Below are 20,478 nucleotides of genomic sequence, written 5' to 3'. Positions count from 1 at the left end.
AACTGATCACGCAAAGTGAAAGATAAAGACAAATAAGTTGGGAGGACATTGTACGTTTTGAACCAGCAGATTCTAGCATTACAAAGATAGCGGCGTTAACGTCAAATCCAGTGAAGGATAACGTAGAGTCCTGGAGTCTTGGAAAACGAAATCCCCTGTGTCGATGAGCAATTGTTGACTCGGTGGAGAAGCGGTAGGGTTCAAATCTTCGCTTCAGATCTGGTACGTAAGCATTTGAAATACATGACATGGACAGGGGGTGTTCTTCCCTCTTTCGGATGTTCGCCGAATGGCCATTGGACAATTGCAGTGTGACGGGGGTGGAGTAATCCTGAGGCGCTTACACTAGCTTACTCACACGTGTACGTTATACACTACCCCAAGGTGAGCCTTTCCGAATTCGCGGCCCGCGCGGCCTGGCTAGGATGTAGCAGCTCCATAACAGCGTTGATGACACCGCTCAGAGGAGGTAAGTGGGGAAGCAGAACGTCGAGAAGGCCATGGAATCGCAAACACAATTTGTGCTACACGTGCCGCAGCCGTTGAACCGGGGCGGAATGTCCCCGAGTCGTCGCGACTCGCAAGTCTCTTGTCCAGCAACTGCCGGGTTAACCCGGCTCGGCTTCAGACAAGTGTTTGGAGATGCCGAAGGGAATGGAGCACTTGGTGGCTACTTCCCAAACGACGTATAAATAATTATACCATGGCTGCTCCCTCGCTGTGCTTGACTTCCCATCTCGACCACCACAGATACCTCGGCCTACCTTAGCTACCTTATATGCAGCGACTGCTCAGAATCCCTTCTCGTGCCATTCCAACCATCTCACGAACCATCACCCCGTCGCATCGTCTCGTACCTTTCCCATTCCCTAAATCAGCAAGACCAGCCAGCAACATGACGGTCACACCAACAACTCCCCTCTCGGCCGACTCCTTCCTGGCCCACATCAAGAACCGCCGGACCTACTATCCGCTCAACAAGGAGCTTGCCATCCCGCCTAGCCGCATCCAGGAGATCGTCAAGGAGGCGCTGCAGCACGTGCCCAGCAGCTTCAACTCGCAGAGCAACCGGGTCGTCGTGCTGTTTGGGGCCGAGCACGACAAATTCTGGGACATCACGACCGAGACGCTCAAGGCCATCGTCCCCGTCGAGCAATGGGAGAGCACCGCGGGCCGCATGGCCATGTTCAAGGCCGCCGCCGGGTCGATTCTCTTCTTTGAGGACCAGACGGTCGTCGAGGGCATGCAGGCCAAGTTTGCCCTCTACGCTGATCGGTACGTTTCCCTCCCCTTTCAACTAACCTCCGCGTCATTGTTTACTTCCCGGTCGGCACTATTCTATGGGTGTATCAGGTGGGAGTAAGGAATAAATGGCTGATAGTTGCGATAAACAGGTTCCCTGTTTGGGCGGCACACAGCTGCGCCATGCTGCAGTTTGCAGTCTGGACCGCCCTCGAGGCCGAAGGGCTCGGTGCCAACCTGCAGCACTATAACCCCTTGATCGATGCCAAGATCGCCGAGGAGTGGAAGCTGCCAACTACCTGGAAGCTCAGTGCGCACCTCGTTTTTGGCGGCAAGACGGCTGACGCCGGGGAGAAGGTATTCAACCCCGTCGAGGAGAAGTACAAGGTCTTTGGTGCGTAGGCGGGTCTACGAGGGATATGGTTTGTTATTCTATTGGGCGTTTAGGAGGTTTCCGGTTTAGCCTTAGCATCGCTTCTAGATTCTCTTCTTTTTTAGAAGTTTTAAACGGGCAAGGCTCGAGTCCAATCGAATTGAGTACCGTACTTACCGGTAGACGCTTCCGAGATTGGTGACCGGTGGTGACACCTTAGTAGACGATCAACAAGCCGGCATTAAGTATTTCGCATATTGGACATTATCCAACCCTGTTCTTTCTGTACAGAGTACATAGTCTCGCCGACGTACAGGTTTATCCGGCCGACACAAGTAGAAGAGACGGCAAAGTCACGTATCGACAAACCCCAGCGCCTGCCCGACTTTGACTCTCTGCCCCTTTTCCACGTTCCATGTCCACCCGCGGGTATGGCGGCCCGTGTCGTCGTGCTCCGCTGCCGGGGCCTCAAAAACAAGCACAATGGTGCTACCCAGTTGGAAGCCACCCATCTCCTCTCCACGCCTGAGCGCATGGCCTCTCAGCACAGCGCTTGCGCGCTCGTAGGTCGCCTCGGCATAGCCCAGGTATGGCTCCCCGCGACGGGCCGCCTCTTCGGCAGCCTTGTCCGCCTCCGTGTCCGTCGTCAGGCTGTTGGTCCTCAGCTCCCTGTCGAAATTGATTTTGATCGAGCCCACATTTGTGGCGCCAACAGGGACGTAGGCGAAGAAGCCCCAGCGCCAGCGACCCAAGAGAACGACGCGCTCGTTGAGCGTGAAGAGTCCTGGAAGCGTGCGCTGGAGGTAGGGCGACACGCTAAACAGCTCCCCGGCGAAGTGGCGCCGCCGCTCGACCACCCAATTGGTAGGCGAGTGGAAGCGATGATAGTCGCCCGGCGCGAGGTATATGACGGCGTAGTAGAGCTTGTGCGGGCTGCCAGGGGTGAGATATTCGTACCAGGCCTTGTCGCCTAGAGCGAGCTCGGCGCGAACTTCGGAGACGGACGTCTCGTTGGGTGTGACAGATCCGTCCTTGGGGCGCTCAAAACTGCCGCCCTTTTGATCCTTCCCGGAGCCCGAAAAGAGGTCGGGGAGCGAGTATGAGATGCCGTTGACACGGGCGAATTCCTCGTCCTTCTTGACGAGCTCCTCACCACCTTCGAGTTCGCGCTCACCTTGCTTGGTCAGCTTGTCAAGAGAAATCTGACTATTGGAAATGCTGGGACTTGGACTGCTTCGCCCTAGGAGTGCATCGATAGTGTAGGTCATGCCCTTGACTTGCTCAATGTCGCCACCTTCGATCTGCCCAAACTGCAAGACTCGCCCGTCCGCTGGTGACAGAAGCGCATTGGGGTTGGGATCTAAAGGTCGTGCACCAGGCTTTAGGGTGCGGTAGAAAAAGGCGGCCAAGTTTGGAAACTTTCGAAGGTCGGGTTCCTCGATCTCGTCTAGATTGACACCAAAAATGAAGGAATAGAGGCGGAAGCCGGGTGCTCGGAGGTAATATGGGATGGTTAGCTCGTTAAACCTGCCCCATAACCGTGACATGGCCTTTAATGGGAGCGTCGACATGATCTGCACCTGCCTAGGTGCCCGTCAGCCCTGTGTTGCCAATACCAAGTGTCAATGACCATACCATGGACCGTCAGTCCGGACCCGTGACCGCCTCTTGGCCCGCTTCTCCAACTCATCTTCCTCTGCCTGCTTCTCTTGCTCCCGAGTATAGACTTTATAGAATTGCACCAGACCCAGAAACCCAACGCCGAGACCGACGGGGATCGGATACCAGCGGATCCTGGAGTCTTGCACCTTGGAGGAGGCCCCGGGCCTGCGCGACTGCTGGGAGAAGGGACGACGACCGAGGAGCCGATGTGCCGGTGGCGCACGTGCTTGTTGACCGGCTGGATAGGTTGGATAGGTGGGATAGATATGCCGGCAACGGCAAGTCGTCGAGCGCCGTCCAAGTGTCGAGCGAGCTAACCCGGCGATCGAGACGGGGCTAATCTGGAAAGACGCCATATTTCCTTCGCCTTAACAACTTTGTCTACAAAAATGGTCGAGGAAAAATGGCATTGTTTCATTTGTGACGAACCTGCATCATTGACCTCGCTGCAGATCGCAGGGCTCTCGCAGGCGTTGATAAAACGCCGTGAAATAAACGAGCGGGATTGGATTGTTTAGGGTGGTAGCTCAAGCCTCGACGCTCATGACGCAGGCTTGCATATTCAGACGGAGACAAGAGGCGGACAGCCAGTGATGCTTCGGCGTTTCCCAGCCAGGTCCGGCGTTTTGGGACGGAGCAGTTTATATATGGAGGTAGTGGGCGGGTTGTGGATACCCGTTGACCGTCTATTTCATGCGCCTGGACGGGAAATCATGCGCTTACTGTAGCGGGCATGTGGGCTTGTAGCAGCTATTTTGTAGGGATATGTGGGGCGTGATTTTCTCCCAAGTACTTGGTACGCAGCGCTACCCCATGTTCAATGCTTCTGAATGCCAGCGTGGAACTTGCCAGCTGATTAAAGAATCCGATGTTTGTGGCATTTTCAGAGTCAGCTTCCATCCTCCATGGAGTGAATCGAAACTATCTTCAACCTCCTCAAATCCCCGCATCGTTTCAGCCCTTGCAAGGGAATTCGGCCTCTGCGAAAAGATTCATGTTTGTTGCCTAGCATGCCTTCGTGATCACGGCCCGCGCATTAAGGGATTCAATCCAACATCGTCAATAATCTGGCAGCAAAGCGATAAAACGACCACCGTCTGATACCGATTGAGCAGGATCCCCCGGCACTGCGCGCTCTGAGTACAACACCGCTTGTACTATTCCGTTGTCTTGCCATTCAAGCTAAACTTGGGCAACCGAGCGCGATGGCGGAAGAGCAGCCCGCCCCCTCTCGGCTGGCGTCGCAGGAGAATGCTCCGTTGGTTGTCAACCTACATATCGTGTCGCCTTCAGTTGGTGTCGGAAACTTGCGGTTTCCCGACCTTCCAGCCACAACGACGGTACGGCAGCTGAAGGCAAAGATCCGGGAGTCATTGGAATCACGGCCCGCAGATGACAATCAGAGATTGATCCACCGCGGCCGCCTCCTCGCATGCGAAACCGACACCCTCCAGGATGTGCTGGGTGAAGATGCTGTATGGTTCCTTTTGGTTCCTGTCATTTCCTTGAGGTGCGAGTCATTAATCTGTGTGCGCGACAGATCCGAACGGGCGAGCAACAGACGATTCACCTAGTAGTGAGAGATACTGGAGATCACGTCGCTCCCCTTTCTTTCTCAGCTCAAGCAACTCCAGCGGCAAGTAGGAGTCCGGCGCCTGGAAACAATCCGTTCCGAGTGGATGCTTATAACCCCCAAACCCATACCCGGTTCCTCCGAGGCGTAGGGCCAGGTGCTCCCCCTCCTGTTGTGGTTCCCAATGCTTCCGTGATTCGGCCCGGGTCTGCCCCGATTGGCATCCCGCAGGCCGCGCAACATCCCTCACAGCAGCAGCAGCACCAGGATATACTTCAGCGAATGAATCAGCTCCAACAACGTGAAGCACAGTTTCAGGAGTTCTTTGCTCGGCACCGGGCCGCCCGGGACTCTGCTAGCCAGGGCCAGGGGAACCCAACGGACCCTGTAGGGGGGAGGAACAGCCCGTTTAGACCGCCAATGCAGACTGTAATCCACGAGGGCATCGGGCCGGATGGCCAGCAGTACAGTTTTAGGATTACTGTTAACGAGGTTCTTGCGCGGCCCGCAGCCGCTCCCCGCCCTCCGGCACCCGCTTCCGAGCCCGTTGCTCACAGGCCACTCTCGGCAGCCGATGTCCAGAATATCTTGCATGGAGCTGATGCTACTCGGGCCACTCAAACCATAACCAACGCCATGCAACGCAGTGCGTCGGGTGCGGGGCCGGCGAACGTAGCAGCGGACATTGCAAATATGAGTTTCAATGCTCCCGTGCAGCCAATTCCTCCTGGCGTTACAACGCCTGTCTTCCCGGGGTTGTCGAGGAATGCCAGCCGGACCGCTACTCCCGACTCGTCAGTGAGGCCCATCAGCCGTGGTAACGGGGCTCTCCCCGGTACCGCGCAGTCTCAGTATCGTCCCCATGCGCAGTCATCCCAACGCCGGCCGGATGTCTATATTCTCTCCTCTCCTACTGGTCCTCGGGCCCTCCTGATTAATAGTGCCTCGGAGATTTACGCTAGCCCGGCCGCCCGGCCGCCATCCTGGGCTCCCAGTTATTACAGGCCGCCGTTCCCGTACGCGCCGTCAGTACCAATCCACGTAGCCCCGCCTGCACAAGGGCAGGTGGCAATTCATCTGTCCACCCACAGGCAAGCGCCGACAGAAGCGCGGCAGCAGACTGCACCCGGGGCTCAGCAACAGCCCTTGCCTCAAGCACTCAACAATCAACCGCCAGTCCTTCGTCAACGAGTAGCAGAAGCCCCACCGGCTCAACCGGCCGCTCCTCAAGTGCACCACCCTGGAAACCCTGGAGCTGCTGCCCTTGGGGCGGCGATTTGGCCGCACATATGGCTGCTAATTCGCCTGGTCGCCTTCGCCTGGTGGTTCTCATACAGCAACCCCTCGTGGGAGCGATGGCTCACTCTGCTGCTTGCTTTCCTTGTCGTATTTGCGATCAACACGGGCTTGTTCACTGGCATGGTTAATGATGCATTCCACCCTGTGAGGGAGCAGCTAGAGGGTATGATCCCCTTTGCGGATCCCGATCGCCAGCGAGGCCAGCGAGGACAGCAACAAGCGCACCCGCAACACAACCAACAGCCGGGGCCTGGTAATCGAAATGGCGGAGATAGAGATGAACCCGACCCAGCTCGCGTGGCGGCGAGACTAGTCGCACAAAGGAGAATTGCAAATGGGAACTGGCTAGCCGACCAGCTGAGAAGAGTGGAGAGGGCAGGAATCCTGTTTCTGGCGAGCTTTGCTCCCGGGGTGGCCGAGAGGCATATACAGCAGTTGGAAGAACGGGAGAGAGCTGAACGGAGGGCCGCCGAAGAAGCCCGAGCAGCTGCTCAACAGGCCGCCCAAGAAGCTGCTCACGGGTCTGCGGGAAACCAAGAGGGTCACGAGGAGCAGCGGACTAGGACCGAGCCCTTCACGGAGCGTGATCAAGTAGCGGAGCAGCAGCAGCCTCCGCCTCCCGTGGTCGAAGTATAGGTTTACATAAACCAACGAGTCCAGCGGCGGCAGGACAGTGGTTTGACTCTTACAGACATTGTCCCTTTTTAGACCTCGCTGCTGCTCAGCTGGAATCAGGGTCGATAGAGCATGGGCGACGTGGGTGCTGCCTTGTATTGGCACCAAGGCGCACTAAATACTGCGTGTCCGGAGCAAAAAAGCACTGCTCCATGAAGGCGACGATTTGAACTGTTTGTATTGTAACTCTACGGGGGTTGACTTCTAACGGCTTTGATGGAGAATGGGCATGTGGCGCTGCAGAGGGCTGGGCGTACTATGATTGACTTCCTCAATGCAGTTATACCCCATATCGCTCTGTTCTGAATCCTGCCGATATCTTCATGAGTCCTATCCACCGCGCTTGCATGTTACCTAGTAGTTGCCTTAGGTATCGACAGTGCCAAGAAGATTTCGAGCCTGCATGCGAGCACTTGTAGCCATCCCAAGTCCAAGCCCCTGGAATCCTGGAAGCCTCGGGGTACAGTATGTACTGTATACACTTCTATGCGGCGTTGCAGTGGTGTTACCCGACCAAAACCGACACGGAGCCGAGTGACGACGCTAATGCGGCGCCGATGCCGAGGCAACTGCAAGTCTCCACTGCACCTAGAGCAGGTGCGCTCCGGCGTATGTATGTACCTTAAAGCACTTGACTATCAAAGTCAGAACTTACAATCAATGATCAATGTCCTGCCACTTTTCCATTGCACTTCGTAGTAGCTAGCACACGCCGCCCTTTCTCACCATGGCCGAAACACAACTCCACGACTTCCCCTCGCTCTTTTCCCTCGATGGCAAAGTTGCCGTTGTAACAGGCGGTTCCCGCGGTCTCGGCCTCAGTGCCGCTTCTGCGTAAGGATCCCCCCCCCTCCTCTTCCTTCCTGCCATAAACTGGAAGATATATCTTGAATTGAGCTAGCTGCCACGACCCAAAAGGCTGACCAACCTCCTCCCCCCCAGTCTCCTCCAAGCCGGCGCCGCTAAAGTCTTCATCTCCTCCCGCAAGGCCTCAACCTGCGAATCGGCCTGCGCCGCACTCAACTCCCTGCCCAACCTGCGCCCTGGCGCCGTCGCCGTACCCGTGCCCGCCGACTGCGCCACGCTTGACGGGGTCAAGCACCTGGTATCCCAGGTCTCGGCACAGACGGAACACGTCGACATCCTCCTCGCCAACGCGGGCGCTACCTGGGGGGAGCAGTTCGACTCGCACCCGGACGCGGCTTTCGCAAAGGTCATGGACCTCAACGTGCGGGGGGTGTTCAACCTGGTGCGCGAGTTCGCCCCGCTGCTGGCCCGGCGGGCGAGTGTTGAGGACCCCAGCAGAGTGCTCATCACGGCTAGTACGGCGGGGTTGGGGATCGGTACCATCGGCAAGCAGGGTACGTACGGGTATAGTGCTAGTAAGGCGGCTGTCATTCATTTGGGCAGGAATCTCGCTGTGGAGCTTGGGCCTAGGGGGATTGCGGTTAACAGCATCTGTCCGGGGTTTTTTCCTAGCAAGATGAGCAATGGGTTGTTGGAGATGGCTGGCGGCGTGGAGCGCATGGGTAAGGCTAACCCTATGAGACGGCTGGGCCGGCCTGAGGATATCGCGGGTGTGGTGGTCTACTTGGCGAGCAGGGCTGGGGCGCACGTCAATGGTGCGGCGATCGAGATTGATGGAGGGGCGATGTGGTCTAGAGGCCAGCTTGATGTTAAGCTCTAATGTTATTTTTCCGTTTGAATTTGAGTCCCTGTTTACAAATCCGCTTGAAGCACAGCGATGCCCTTACCATGGCCATCCCCGAAATGCTAACTGTTACTCTAGTCTAAGGTATACTAGCAGACGCTGGCTTCCTGGCCACCCAAAAACTCGCCTTGTACACCGTCTGCAGCATCGACTCCGTGTCTAGGATGTATGGAGCATCGATGCCCGTTTCTCGAGAGATAATCTCGAATCCAATCTGGCTCACTAGTGCCATCACTTCGTCGTCTGTGAGCTCAAAGTTTCCCGGGTCCGCGATGCCTGATGTGTCGCCGCCGCCGAGGGCGTCGGCGGCGTCGGCATCCTCAGATTCGTCCCGCTCGTACACTCGGTTCTCAAAATGCCACAGCAGAGGGCCAATGTTGACCAGGATTCCACCTGGTTTCAGACAGTGAAAGATGGTTTCGAGATAACGGATGAGGTTGGGAGCGGTGTCGAGGAAGAAGACGCTCGCAACCACGTCGTAGGCAGCGGCCCTGTCTTCCTGGCTGTACAGACACAGAAAATCCGCAGCGCTCATGCTCATTGTGCCGACCCGCCTGGTTTGCTCGGCTTTGGTGAGCTCAGTGGCGCAGTGCACGTCTGGGATGGCATAACCGCGCAGATGGTTGGACCGGGTCTGGTGATTTGAAAAAGTGTGAATCCAGGGGTAGATGGTGTGCTTCCCGGGACGGTCGCAACAGTTGAGTATGTACGACGATGCGAGCAGCTGGTGATACGATATTTCATTGCCTTCAGTCTCGTAGCCGTGGAAGCATAGCTCAAAGACGAGGCGGCCCAGGCCGGCGCCAGGAACCAGGACCTTGAGCGGAGGGTGGTCGGGCCCTCGAGCTGCCTGCTCGGCGCCAATGGCACGCAAGACAGGCCCGAAGCAGGCCTCGCGCTCGCGAGCCCCTTCGGCGGACCAGTCGCGGTAGAACTGGCGGAGGGTGCTGCGGGCCTTGTCAATGTCGTTGGACTTTGCCGATTCGTTCCATTGAGGTGGTATCCGAGGCTCTCCAGTCTCGGAGGGGACGCCGACATGGAACATCTGGAGGCCCGTCTTGACGATTATGTGGGCGAGGTCGGCATTCGACCCAATGGCATCGTCTATTTTATCTAGGGTGTCTAGATAGTTGAAGGGAGGCGCGGCAAGTCGCTGCCAGTGAGCCTGTGGTAGCGCATAGAAGGCCTGTCTCCGCAGGTGGGTGCACTGGAAGTGAGCAACCTTGGCATATTGCCTGGGAGGGAGTTAGTAATTCGAGGTGGCAACGAGATAAACCATGTCGATGCAAGATCGAGCCTGTACGATACAGCAGAGGGTTTGAGCCACTCGCTCAAATCAAGTGACAGAAAATAGAGTCCACTGGGACGTCCTGCATTCCTTTTTCTCGTTCCCCGTGCAAGCAGAGACCAGAGACCAAGAGGAACTGACAAAAGGAGAAGCTTTGGATGTGAAGAGCAAGCGCGCGATGCCACTATATCACCAAAACGGCGAAGATGACGGAAGCAAACAGACAAACCGCGAAGATTTTACTCACTGGAAGGAGTCCAGGGTGCGATAAATGACCTGAAGTTCTTCGGGATCGTCAATGCCATTTTCGATACCAGCCCATTCCGTCTCTTCAGCCATTTCCGCAGTTTGCTGATGGTGTTGTATCGAGATCAAAATCTGGGCATGTCAAATCAACAAAACGTAGCCGGGACCCGGCATGTCTGCATCGGCTAGCTATCGGGGAGCACTCGCCCTTCGGTGCCTTCCGTTGCTGACCATTGCTCCGGCCCCGCCGACCGCAAAACAGACAAGCATCTTGGATCAGGGATGGCTTCCGAGGGTTGCAAGTGACAGTGCCCGTTAGTTTCGGCCGAAAGAAAAGAAAAAGGTGAAAAACAAAGTCAGCCAGTAATGCCGAAAAGTAGAAGAAAATGTGAGGGAAACTGCTCAGCGCCCATTTGTGCCCGCTCGAATCCCACCAAGAAATTCCTCCTCAGTACCCCTAACCCTGGGCGCTGCTGCGATGGTTTCTTTACCTTCGAGCCTTCTAACTTTACGGACCTCTCCTGTGCTTTGAACATCCAATAGGCACAGCATGTCAATCTCAGGAAGCACGATCTGGGGCTTTGAAGTTGTTATACGTTAAATCATTTAGCAACCTCAGGACCCCGGAAGAAGCATGGAAGGACCAATACAGCTGTCCGTCCCTCTTCCGCGCTCATTGGACTCGCGCATCTACATCCACTTGAGTGTCAAATCCAAGGCCATTGTTCTCTTTCTCACCACTGCTTCCGTGGAAGAAGCGTCGGCGCCCACCCCGCTGGGGTCATTCGTATATGCTCTACCTGATGTGCGATGTCCCTTGTCCCCATCCAAATCTCAAGTGCGCTTTGTTTTCTGCGTCAGGAAACCAGCACTAACGCCCGGCCCAGAAATACAACCCAAGCCAGCCACTGTCGACAGCGCTTTGCACCGTGGAGCCAACATTGGAGTTCACAACACGTCTTGCAAAGTTGCTGGCAAGGAAAACACAGCTCCCGACTTATGTGGGCAATTCGATGAGCTTCGCAAGCACCGGTCTCGGTGGAACTGTTGAAGAGGAAATGGAGGCCTTCAAGACGGTCGTTGACATTACCTTGGCCCATCTGCTACCTGTCATCCAGTCTCCCAGCCAAGCCATTTGACGTCGAGAACCATCAATCGTTGGAATATTTGTGGAATGCCATCTTTGTGGAATGCCATCACGGCCGGTCCCTCCGTGGATGAAGACTAACTGGCATCCCCAGCCTCTCAGGGTTACTGGGGTGACCCATCGTCAACGCCCAAGGTCATATTTGTCTGCACTTGTAGTAGACCCTTGGACAGAAGCCGTTGACGGGGTGGTGTATCCCGCAATTGCTCACCTGTGATCCTGCTTGGAGGCCGCTACGGCATCGAGCTTCTTGTCTTCGTATTGTACATACACTCTGGCATAACGTTAGACATCAGTCGCCATGATCACCGTCAAGGGGCGAAAGCAATACGTGTATTGTGCCACAGACGCCTCTGACTCTTGAATATAGTTGGCCGCCCACAACATAGCCCCCCACCTAAGATACCAGTTTCCCGCCGCTACGCGGCCAGTCCAAACTTCAACTTTATCCGTATGGGCTAGTTAACGTTACTTTTCATCGTGATGGTGGCACAAAGCGAGTGTTAGGAAGAAGAAACAGAACCATGCAAGAGTTTGAAACATTCCATGTCAGCCCGGCAACCTGACTGAAGAGCTCTGCTCTTACAGCGGGTAGTACCAACCGCAGTAACAAGTTTCAAAATTACTGATCCCTCAACTTCACGGTTTTGAAGGCCTGCTGCCAGGAGGTGCACCGCAAGTGACTACATAGGTATTATCGCACTTAAGGGTACATACACTGGGCTGCTTTAATTTACTAACGGTCCAGTAAGGTTTAAGTTAATATGAGTTGGACGTTGTCCCCTCATTGAATTTTGTTTTGTGCAAGGGCCACAGCGGGCCTGAAACCCAAAGGGCTAACTTTTAGTTTACTACAGTAACTTCTATCTGGCTTCACCCCACTTTGCGAAGCAACAGCATGCCATACATCACCACCAACCTTCAGCGCTTGAAACCCGAACACTAAAAGTTGACCAGGCGAAAATCTCGATCAACCCGCGGCGTGGTGGCCGCGATACTTCCATGTCAAACGCGAATTGACCGCCGTATCCGTCGCTATCAAACGCTCTGTTTGAAATTCCAGGCGCCCCAGCCGCCCTCTCCAAGCGCACTCAATAGCCCCGCTCTGCGCTTGTCGCATCGTTGGTTTCGTCGCCATGGATTGGCAACCTAACCACGAGTCGTTGAAGACTCTCGCAGCATGTCTCCGGGACTCGCTGAGCGGCTTCGACAAGGCCGCGCAAAAACAGGCCGAGATTGTGAGTTGCGACGGAGCCCTTGCCTTTTCACTGCGTCACTGCGATCGAGGGGAGCTAGCTAACTGAGGACCCTGCGTATAGATGCTGGCTCAAGCGAAAGCGAACCCCGACATCAACAACTACTTGGCCTACATTTTCTCGAGCGCCGAGCCATCTCCCGGTCTGACGCTTTCCGCGAGCGACTGGCACATGGTTCGCTCGGCCGCCGCTATCATGCTCAAGAACAACGTCAAGTCAAACTACAAGCAGATACCTGAATCTAGCCTCACTTTGATCAAGCTCGCCGTTCCCTTAGGTATTCAGGACAAGAACTCGCAGATCCGCAGCTATGCGGGCAACATCGCGACCGAGATGATTCGCCGGGGAGGCCTTTACAGCTGGCCCGAGCTCTTACAGGAACTGTTGAAGCTCCTTACCAATCAGACAGGCCAAGTATCGAACGAGGCCCAAGAGGGTGCCATGGCGGCTATGGCCAAGATTTGCGAGGACAACGCCAAGTTGCTGGAGCGCGAACACAATGGACAGCGGCCCCTAAACTTCCTCCTGCCTGAGTTTATCCGGGCGACCAAGAGTCCCCTTCCCAAGGTCCGCGCCCAGGCGCTGACGGCTATCAACGTCTTCACCCCCCGGAAATCCCAGGCCATGCTCAACTCGATCGACGATCTCCTACAGCATCTCTTCTACCTCTCTGAGGATTCCGTTTCCGACGTGCGGCGCCAGGTCTGCCGCGCATTTGTTCGTCTCGTCGATGCCAGGCCAGACAAGCTTCTGCCCCACCTCGGCGGACTGGTCGACTACATAATCGCACAACAAAAAAGCGACGACGAGGATCTTGCATGCGAGGCGGCCGAGTTCTGGCTCACCGTTGGCGAGCACGATAGCCTATGGAAGAATCTAGAGCCTTACATCCAGAAAATCATCCCCGTTCTGCTCGAGTGCATGGTGTACAGTCCAGAAGAGATCGCGACACTAGGCGGGGCATCGGATGATGAGGATGAAGAGGACAGGGAAGAAGACATCAAGCCTCAGTTTGCCAAGAAAAACCTGAAGCGCGGCGCCAACGGGGACATGTCTGAAGGTGCAAACCAGACAAACCAGAATGACAACGCGTTCGAAAGGCTGGCGAGCATGGACGAAGACCTCGAGGAAGGCGAGATTGACGACTTGGACGAGGAAGGCGACGAGAACCCGGACGAGAAGTGGACGCTCCGCAAGTGCTCGGCAGCCGCTCTCGATGTTTTCGCTACCGACTTTGGCGGTGCCGTCTTTACTTCCATCCTGCCCTACTTGCAGACAAACCTGAAGCATTCAGATTGGCCGTACAGGGAGGCTGCTGTCCTGGCGCTCGGTGCGGTAGCCGAGGGCTGTATGGACGTCGTCATTCCCCACCTGCCGGAGTTGATACCCTATCTCATCAGCTTGCTCGAGGACCCCGAGCCCGTCGTTCGCACAATAACATGCTGGACGCTCGGTCGGTATTCGGCGTGGGCGGCTAACCTGCGAGAGGCTGCCCAAAGACAAACTTATTTTGTGCCCATGATGGACGGTATCCTGAGGAAGATGCTCGACAAGAACAAGAAGGTGCAGGAGGCCGGCGCTTCAGCCATGGCAAACCTTGAAGAGAAGGCAGGGAAGCGCCTCGAGCCGTTCTGCGGCCCCATCATTCAGCAGTTTGTCTTGTGTTTCAGCAAGTACAAGGACAAAAACAGATGGATCCTGTATGACTGCGTCCAAACGTTGGCCGAGCACATCGGACCCGTGCTGGCTCGGCCAGAGCTCTGCAACCAGCTGATGCCCGCCCTCATCGACCGGTGGCAGAAGGTGCCGGATCAATCCCGGGAACTGTTCCCGCTTCAGGAATGCCTGTCCTATGTCGCAGTGGCGCTTGGAGACGCCTTTACCCCATACGCCGAGCCCATCTTTGCGCGCTGTGTCAATATCATCCATCAGAACCTGGAACAATCCATCGCCGCCACCAACAACCCCGACTTTGACCAGCCTGACAAGGACTTTTTGGTTACCAGCCTCGACCTGCTCAGCGCCATCATCCAGGCTCTCGACGACACCAAGGCCGTCAAGTTGGTTGAGAACAGCCAGCCAGCCTTCTTCGAGCTTTTGAGCTTCTGCATGGAGGACCCGGCCGATGAGGTGCAGCAATCAGCATACGCCCTTCTCGGCGACTGCGCGAAATTTGTGTTTGAGCAGCTGAAGCCCTTCCTGCCGTCTATCATGACCATCTTGCTCAAGCGGCTGGACCTGGAGACTACATTGGACGAGGAGGTTGAAGGAATCTTCAGCGTCGTGAACAACGCCTGTTGGAGCGCGGGCGAGATTGCCATGCAGTACAAGAAGGGCATGGCACCGTTTGTGCCCGAGCTGCTCCAGCGCTGCGTCGAGATCATTTCCAACCCCTCTGTGCCACCCGGCGTCAACGAGAACGCTGCCATTGCGCTGGGCAGGCTAGGTCTAGACAATTACGATATTCTCGCGCCACACTTGCCCAAGTTCGCTCATGAGTTTCTGACGTCCATGGACGATGTCGACCCGTCGGAGGAGAAGGCGACAGCGTTCAAGGGGTTCAGCATGGTGGTGGCGCAGAACCCGCAGTCGATGGAGAAAGATCTTCTTCATTTCTTCACTTCGATCGCAAGATACCAGGATCTGAAGTTGAGCAACCCCATCAAGAGGGAGTTGCATGATGTTCTCCAGAACGTAAGTTTTTGCAGTCCGCAACTTCCCGCCAACAATCTCAGATTTGAGCACTATACTAAACCTTCTTCTTATGCAGGTCATCAACATTTACCGGCAACTGATCCCCCAGTTCAACGAGTTCGTTGCCCAGCTGCAGCCCGAAGATCAACAGGCGTTGAAATCGACCTATGGGGTGTGATAGCGCCCCGTGGCCTTTTCTTCTTCCCCGTGTCTTGGTCGATATCGGGTTGAATCTAGGAAGGCCGGACCCATCTCCCCCAGACCAAGCACAAAGCATAAGGTACACAACCAACCGCTCACCTAGCTAGAGCGCTCGTCTCCATTTACGTTCATCTTTGCAAACCCTATGAAATCCATCACGCAAATCCATAGCAAGTAGGTAGCTGTCCATCGTTGGCATCAGGAAAAAACATAGCCCATTTGGCTCCTTGGTATTTTGACAGCATGACATGACGGCGAGGCTTAATCTAGTCGAAAGGATGGAAGGATGCTGAGTGATGAAAGGTCGGGCAGTCGCCCAACGTTGGCCATTTATCTTTTGCTTTTCTTGATTCCCGCTTGTTTGCTTTTTCTGATTTAAGGTCGTGGACGCGCTAGACTCCAACTTCCTCCATGTTGTGTGGGCCTGGATGAATGAAGAGGACTTAGGAAGTAAGGGGGGGTAACGGTATGAAACGTGGCATGGTATGGCATGGTATGGCATGGTATGGCATGGCATGATATGTGTCCAAGGCAGATAAGTGAACGTAAATGGGATTTCTACCTAATCTTCCCCCACTTGCGGGGGGAAGACGGGTGATTGTTTGGAGGAAGATGGCTGCTGTGCGTCTCAGGGCCGTTTGCTGAATCTTGACGGAGAGTCCGGAGTATGTGGATGATGATGTTTTGAGGAAGGACTGGACTGGGGCACTTACGGGAAACGGAGCTGGAGAGGGAAGGGAAGGGAAGGGAAGGGATGGGATGGGAACTTGGTCGAGATGGAGCTATCATGAGCTAGCGGTTGCCGGGATCATGGTTGGGGGTTTGCAAAACGGTCTCTACTGCCTTGTCACTTGTTTGCTCCGGCACACTTGATGGCAGGCAGAGGTTGCTTTGTCTCATGGGACACCGGCGGGAGGGAAGGGACACCACTGGACATTGAGCAGAGGGCGGTGGAACATTTGAGCTGGCCAGTACATAGATATGTGAGGGATGGATAACGTTCTAGATAGGTATGTAGAGGTATGTAGATAAGTAACTAGTAGCGGACTGTAAATTCACGGTCACCTCCTGGTACAATGTAGATAGATAATACAATAGGGTCGCTTGGTAGGCTATGTATGTAGTATGTGTAGCTGTCTGCCATCATCAACGAGGTACAAGTACCTTATCTGTAGTATTCTTAGGATGATCGTCGTTTTCCCAGTTCTAGTACTTTCTTTCCCAGGGCCACTTTTAAGGCAAGGCAGGATGACCTGCCCGATGGAGCCCACGCTGGTTTTTGTCTTCCACTCTCATTCTTTGGTTGGTCTGGACTTGAGTAGCTGGAGAAGTGTTGGAGTTTGGCATGATTATGACGTTGGTTGCCTGCCTTTTTCCATTGCTGGGCTGGCAGGCAGTGGTTGACTTTTGACGGGACCCGGGCCGTCAAGGTTAGGGCAAGTATACCCACCGATTCTCAACATCCAGTTTGGTACGTAACGTTATGTCCAGTTGCTCTGGCTAGGTATCTACCTACGAGCTGCCGGATAGCCCGGCGCTTTCAAATCCCCTTGCCCCGTGTTCTAAGGGGCAGAATTGAAATAAATAAAAAAATAAAATAAAAATAAAAATAAATGGGAAGGGCCGACAAGCCCCGTGTGAAAGTTTGTGGCGAGCGAGTTAGTAAGTACAGTAGCAGATCTGGCTTCAGGAGAGATTGTCAGCTGTTGGAGAGTTTTAATGAAGCTACCATCGTGACTCACTTCGGCGTGAGCATGTTTTTCGGTTCATGCTAGCGACTGCCTACCTATCCATGATTCCACGCTACTAATGCTTCCCATCTCTTGGCAAACTGAACACTCGGCTATAACGAAGTTCAGGACTGGGAAAGAGCAACATCTCCCGGCTCTGTGACAGTTGCTAACCCCGCCGGTGTCGGTGTGTTTTCGAACACAAACAAGCCTCTTAGTTTGGTTACCGAGGTGTCCACTGTTCTGTGTCTCCCTGGTATCATGTCAGCTGCCGGCTCGGATCTCTACTCTACAGTCTAGACACATGATTTTAGGGGCGTATACTGTAACCGGGGCGGTTTCGGGGCGTCGGATAGCCACAATCTTCTGCCATGTTTTTTCCGCTGAACCAAGTCGCTTCGGGTCTTTGTGTGGCCCCCTGAAAGTGCTCCATAAGCGCCACTGGACCTTCCATACATTCCGGTCACTGCGACGAATATCAAGTTGGTCTTCCAACTCTCTGTACTCAAGTTCGAGGGAATTGCACGCTCCCAAGCTCGTTGAACCGCTGCTGACAGCCAGACTTGATGTCGGATGGAGATCTTAGCCTGGATCTCAACCAGGCACCCACTCAGTGGTCGTGTAATGCCGCGTAATCCTCAGCCTTACCAACGGCTGTGCCAGACTGGGTGACTTGTACACTTTGACCCCTATAACGACTGCCTCAACCATAGCTTAAGGGTCTAACAGGCCAGCGGCATGGAACGCATTGCAGGAACCCGGTGCTATGGGACGCTGAGGGCTGAGGCTGTCCAATGAGGTAGAGGGGATGACATGTAGGTTGCTGCTACTGGTGTGAGTCGCATGTTTCTTACCTTTCACATCGCCTCTGTCGGTCAGGATGTTGCATAACGAAATAATCGAAGCCACTGATGGCTCTTGGTTGTAATGACCGTAGCCCGAAGCATGATTTCCAAGCACATTGGCCGGAGAACGAAACACGAACACCGGAGTTGGCGATAGATGATGGTGTTGACTGGACAAAGGGGTGTCGCCAGCGGTAGATTTGATCAGACGTGACTGAAGCCAGTCAGATGATTGGAACGGTTGCCCATGGTGTAGCGCGTACCTGCTGCCAGAGAGAACGGTGTTCGAGTCTCTTCAGCCGCTCTCTCGGTGCCAACGTCACATGGTCCATCCAGCGCATGCAATTCCGGGTTAGGAAAAGCGGATAAAGCCAGCTATATTTAGAGGGGCCAAACAGATCACTGATCACTGATCACTGACTGCAACAGAAGCCTGAGGCTTCGATCGCCCTGTGGCCTGTGGGTTTTTCCCTTGTGGTTTGGTAGCGAAATCTGTCCAGCATCTTCGACAAGAGTCCAACCCGCATGATTTTGCGCCATGGCTTGTGCTGTTTTAACGTTACACTGGTAGTGTAGGGCTGCTACCCGTCGGTCGCCAATCCTCCATCCAATCTTCTCGATCCCAGGGAAATGGGCTTTGGACTGTCTTGGCCGGGAAGGCGTGGTCGAGGTCCTGTCCTGTAAAATTAGTACCTGAGGTATTGTACATACCTTCTTTTGCTTACAATACAGCACATACATACAAAATGCAGTCGATGAGGTGAAGATGCGGGTATGTAACCCCGCGCCACCCGCTCAGATCAGAGACTCATCTGCGATTCCGGGTGAAGGCTTGACACCTCCAATGTTACATATCTCTCACCGCCTCTACGGTAAACCATTCCCGGGGCGAGCTGCAGTAGCCGTCCGATGCCCTAGTGTAGTGTAATGCCAGGCCACACTAGGCCAAGTGGGACGACAGCGCCTCTGCGGGCGGCGATGACGGCATGACGGCCGTTCCCGGGACTACTAGTACACTAATGGTCCATGAGCGCCACCATCAGTTCATCGAGAAGCCCTTCTGCCATGTTCGAAAGGAAGCAAATGGCGGGGTATGTAACTATATGCACCCAAGCTGCCCTAACGAAGGTATGGATGCAGGTCGACCTACACTGCATAGGGCCAGCTTCCCGATCGGAGCAGGGCGAACCTCCGCCAATGGACCGGGAATAGCAAAGAAAGAAAGAAAGAAAGAAAGGGAAAAAAGAGAGAAAGAGAGAGAGAGAGAAAATCACCTCTTGCAACCATACGGTATAAATGAACCTATGAAGCTATCCCGCGGTAGATGTCTATGGTGATGGTTTCCGCACCACTAGGTACAGTACAATACCACGGGATTTCTCTGCCAATGCCGTGGACCCTCCAAATCTTCAACTCCCCAGGCGGCGACCCGGCGCTTTGGGAATGGATATCGTAGTGCGCGGCACAAGGCCAAAGGCCCGAAAGAAACACCACGGTAGTTAGAGGCTGAGGCTAAGTTAACATTAAAGGTAAACTTACTCATCTCAAAACCTTAATCGGAAACTCCGTTGTGAGACGGCGTTACGGCGATTGGCGGGAAATGACAGCTACCTTGTAGTGTATCCGTACATACATACAGTACTGTACACATCAGAGGGAAGTTGGTGCGTGTAGAGTGTGTATGGAACTCTGCTTGAGGCAAGTGAGTGGTGGAACGTTGTACGTGTATTACACGAAACCAAACAATCATTGGGTCGGCGACTCGGCTGCCGTCTGTTCGGTCGAGTCAACAGAAGGTCAAAAAGCGGACTACACGTCAGCGTGGAGCCAACGACGGACATCGAAAGTTTAAGTTCAAAAATAGAAGCACACTAGGCCGTAACCAGCAACGGGATCCCATGCCATCCTCAGACGGCACGGCAATCCAGGGTTATTTTCCCGAAAGCTGCGGGGACCGACTCTGACCGCTCTGCTCTGCCCTTCAAAATTTCCCACCAAGAGGCCCTTGCGCACATTATTGTAGCGTAACGTTAACGTTATCCTGGCAGCCCTTTGCACAAGCAAGCGCATGCTCCATCATCAGCAATTCATCCCGCTCGACGTCCAGTCCATCTTGCAAGCGACCTGGGACCTTGTTCGTCAAAATCGGCCGATTTTGCAGTCTTGGCAGGTCAAACCGAGGAGCAGAGCTTCTCCAATGAGGGGAGATGAGGGGGAAGTTGCACCTGTGCCAGTGTGCATTGTTGCAGGTAACAGGGACATGAGACAGCTGGTGGGCGGGCCCAGGTTGAACACGAGAAAACGGTCGCTCTTTCATCCAACCAGGGATGCCAATGGCCGAAAGACAAAACACCTTAACCCCATCAAAACAGGTGGTTTGGACAGGGGTCCTGCACGACATGGGGCGCCAGGACAGTGGGGAGGACGGTGCCCCTGGTGCTTCTCGGGGTTCACCAGGATGCGTGCGAAGCGCGAACAGCGATCTGATGTTTGCACTGTTCTGTTTATCTTGATCGGTTGGGCCCAGTCACTTTTT

At 54.7% G+C, this 20,478-nt stretch overlaps 7 protein-coding genes across 7 annotated transcripts; 5 read left to right on the top strand and 2 right to left on the bottom strand.

The window, feature by feature from the left end:
• Window positions 1-895: 895 nt before the first annotated feature.
• Window positions 896-1,644, top strand: N656DRAFT_705127 (Nitroreductase; the record flags this gene model as incomplete). Its single annotated transcript, XM_064811243.1, has 2 exons — window positions 896-1,275; window positions 1,395-1,644. The coding sequence occupies 2 exons, from the start codon at window positions 896-898 to the stop codon at window positions 1,642-1,644; spliced, it is 630 nt and encodes a 209-aa protein (XP_064672463.1).
• On the bottom strand, window positions 1,630-3,246 carry N656DRAFT_555339 (phosphatidylserine decarboxylase). Its single transcript, XM_064810061.1, has 2 exons — window positions 1,793-3,246; window positions 1,630-1,719 (listed from the first exon to the last, which is right to left on the bottom strand). Exon 1 carries the CDS (start codon window positions 3,184-3,186, stop codon window positions 1,969-1,971), a length of 1,218 nt encoding a protein of 405 aa, XP_064672462.1. The 5' UTR covers window positions 3,187-3,246; the 3' UTR covers window positions 1,630-1,719; window positions 1,793-1,968.
• Window positions 3,247-4,121: 875 nt separating this feature from the next.
• On the top strand, window positions 4,122-7,226 carry N656DRAFT_727946 (uncharacterized protein). Its single transcript, XM_064812589.1, has 2 exons — window positions 4,122-4,752; window positions 4,818-7,226. The coding sequence occupies exons 1-2, from the start codon at window positions 4,483-4,485 to the stop codon at window positions 6,783-6,785; spliced, it is 2,238 nt and encodes a 745-aa protein (XP_064672461.1). The 5' UTR covers window positions 4,122-4,482; the 3' UTR covers window positions 6,786-7,226.
• A 40-nt stretch (window positions 7,227-7,266) lies between these two features.
• N656DRAFT_777087 (NAD(P)-binding protein) lies at window positions 7,267-8,544 on the top strand. The gene is made up of 2 exons (XM_064814756.1): window positions 7,267-7,658; window positions 7,767-8,544. Exons 1-2 carry the CDS (start codon window positions 7,552-7,554, stop codon window positions 8,509-8,511), a joined length of 852 nt encoding a protein of 283 aa, XP_064672460.1. The 5' UTR covers window positions 7,267-7,551; the 3' UTR covers window positions 8,512-8,544.
• On the bottom strand, window positions 8,494-10,457 carry N656DRAFT_777086 (N2227-domain-containing protein). Its single transcript, XM_064814755.1, has 2 exons — window positions 10,071-10,457; window positions 8,494-9,770 (listed from the first exon to the last, which is right to left on the bottom strand). Exons 1-2 carry the CDS (start codon window positions 10,160-10,162, stop codon window positions 8,615-8,617), a joined length of 1,248 nt encoding a protein of 415 aa, XP_064672459.1. The 5' UTR covers window positions 10,163-10,457; the 3' UTR covers window positions 8,494-8,614.
• A 25-nt stretch (window positions 10,458-10,482) lies between these two features.
• Window positions 10,483-11,568, top strand: N656DRAFT_777085 (uncharacterized protein). The gene is made up of 2 exons (XM_064814754.1): window positions 10,483-10,874; window positions 10,957-11,568. Exons 1-2 carry the CDS (start codon window positions 10,704-10,706, stop codon window positions 11,206-11,208), a joined length of 423 nt encoding a protein of 140 aa, XP_064672458.1. The 5' UTR covers window positions 10,483-10,703; the 3' UTR covers window positions 11,209-11,568.
• A 784-nt stretch (window positions 11,569-12,352) lies between these two features.
• N656DRAFT_704726 (ARM repeat-containing protein) lies at window positions 12,353-15,344 on the top strand (the record flags this gene model as incomplete). The annotated part of the gene is made up of 3 exons (XM_064811201.1): window positions 12,353-12,454; window positions 12,536-15,166; window positions 15,243-15,344. The coding sequence occupies 3 exons, from the start codon at window positions 12,353-12,355 to the stop codon at window positions 15,342-15,344; spliced, it is 2,835 nt and encodes a 944-aa protein (XP_064672457.1).
• Between the last annotated feature and the right edge of the window lie 5,134 nt (window positions 15,345-20,478).

This window comes from Canariomyces notabilis (assembly GCF_033297395.1).
Source record: "Canariomyces notabilis strain CBS 508.74 unplaced genomic scaffold N656scaffold_5, whole genome shotgun sequence".
NCBI lineage: Eukaryota > Fungi > Ascomycota > Sordariomycetes > Sordariales > Chaetomiaceae > Canariomyces > Canariomyces notabilis.
The sequence above is the reverse complement of the archived record's forward strand: the minus strand, read 5'-3'. Positions and strand labels throughout refer to the sequence as shown.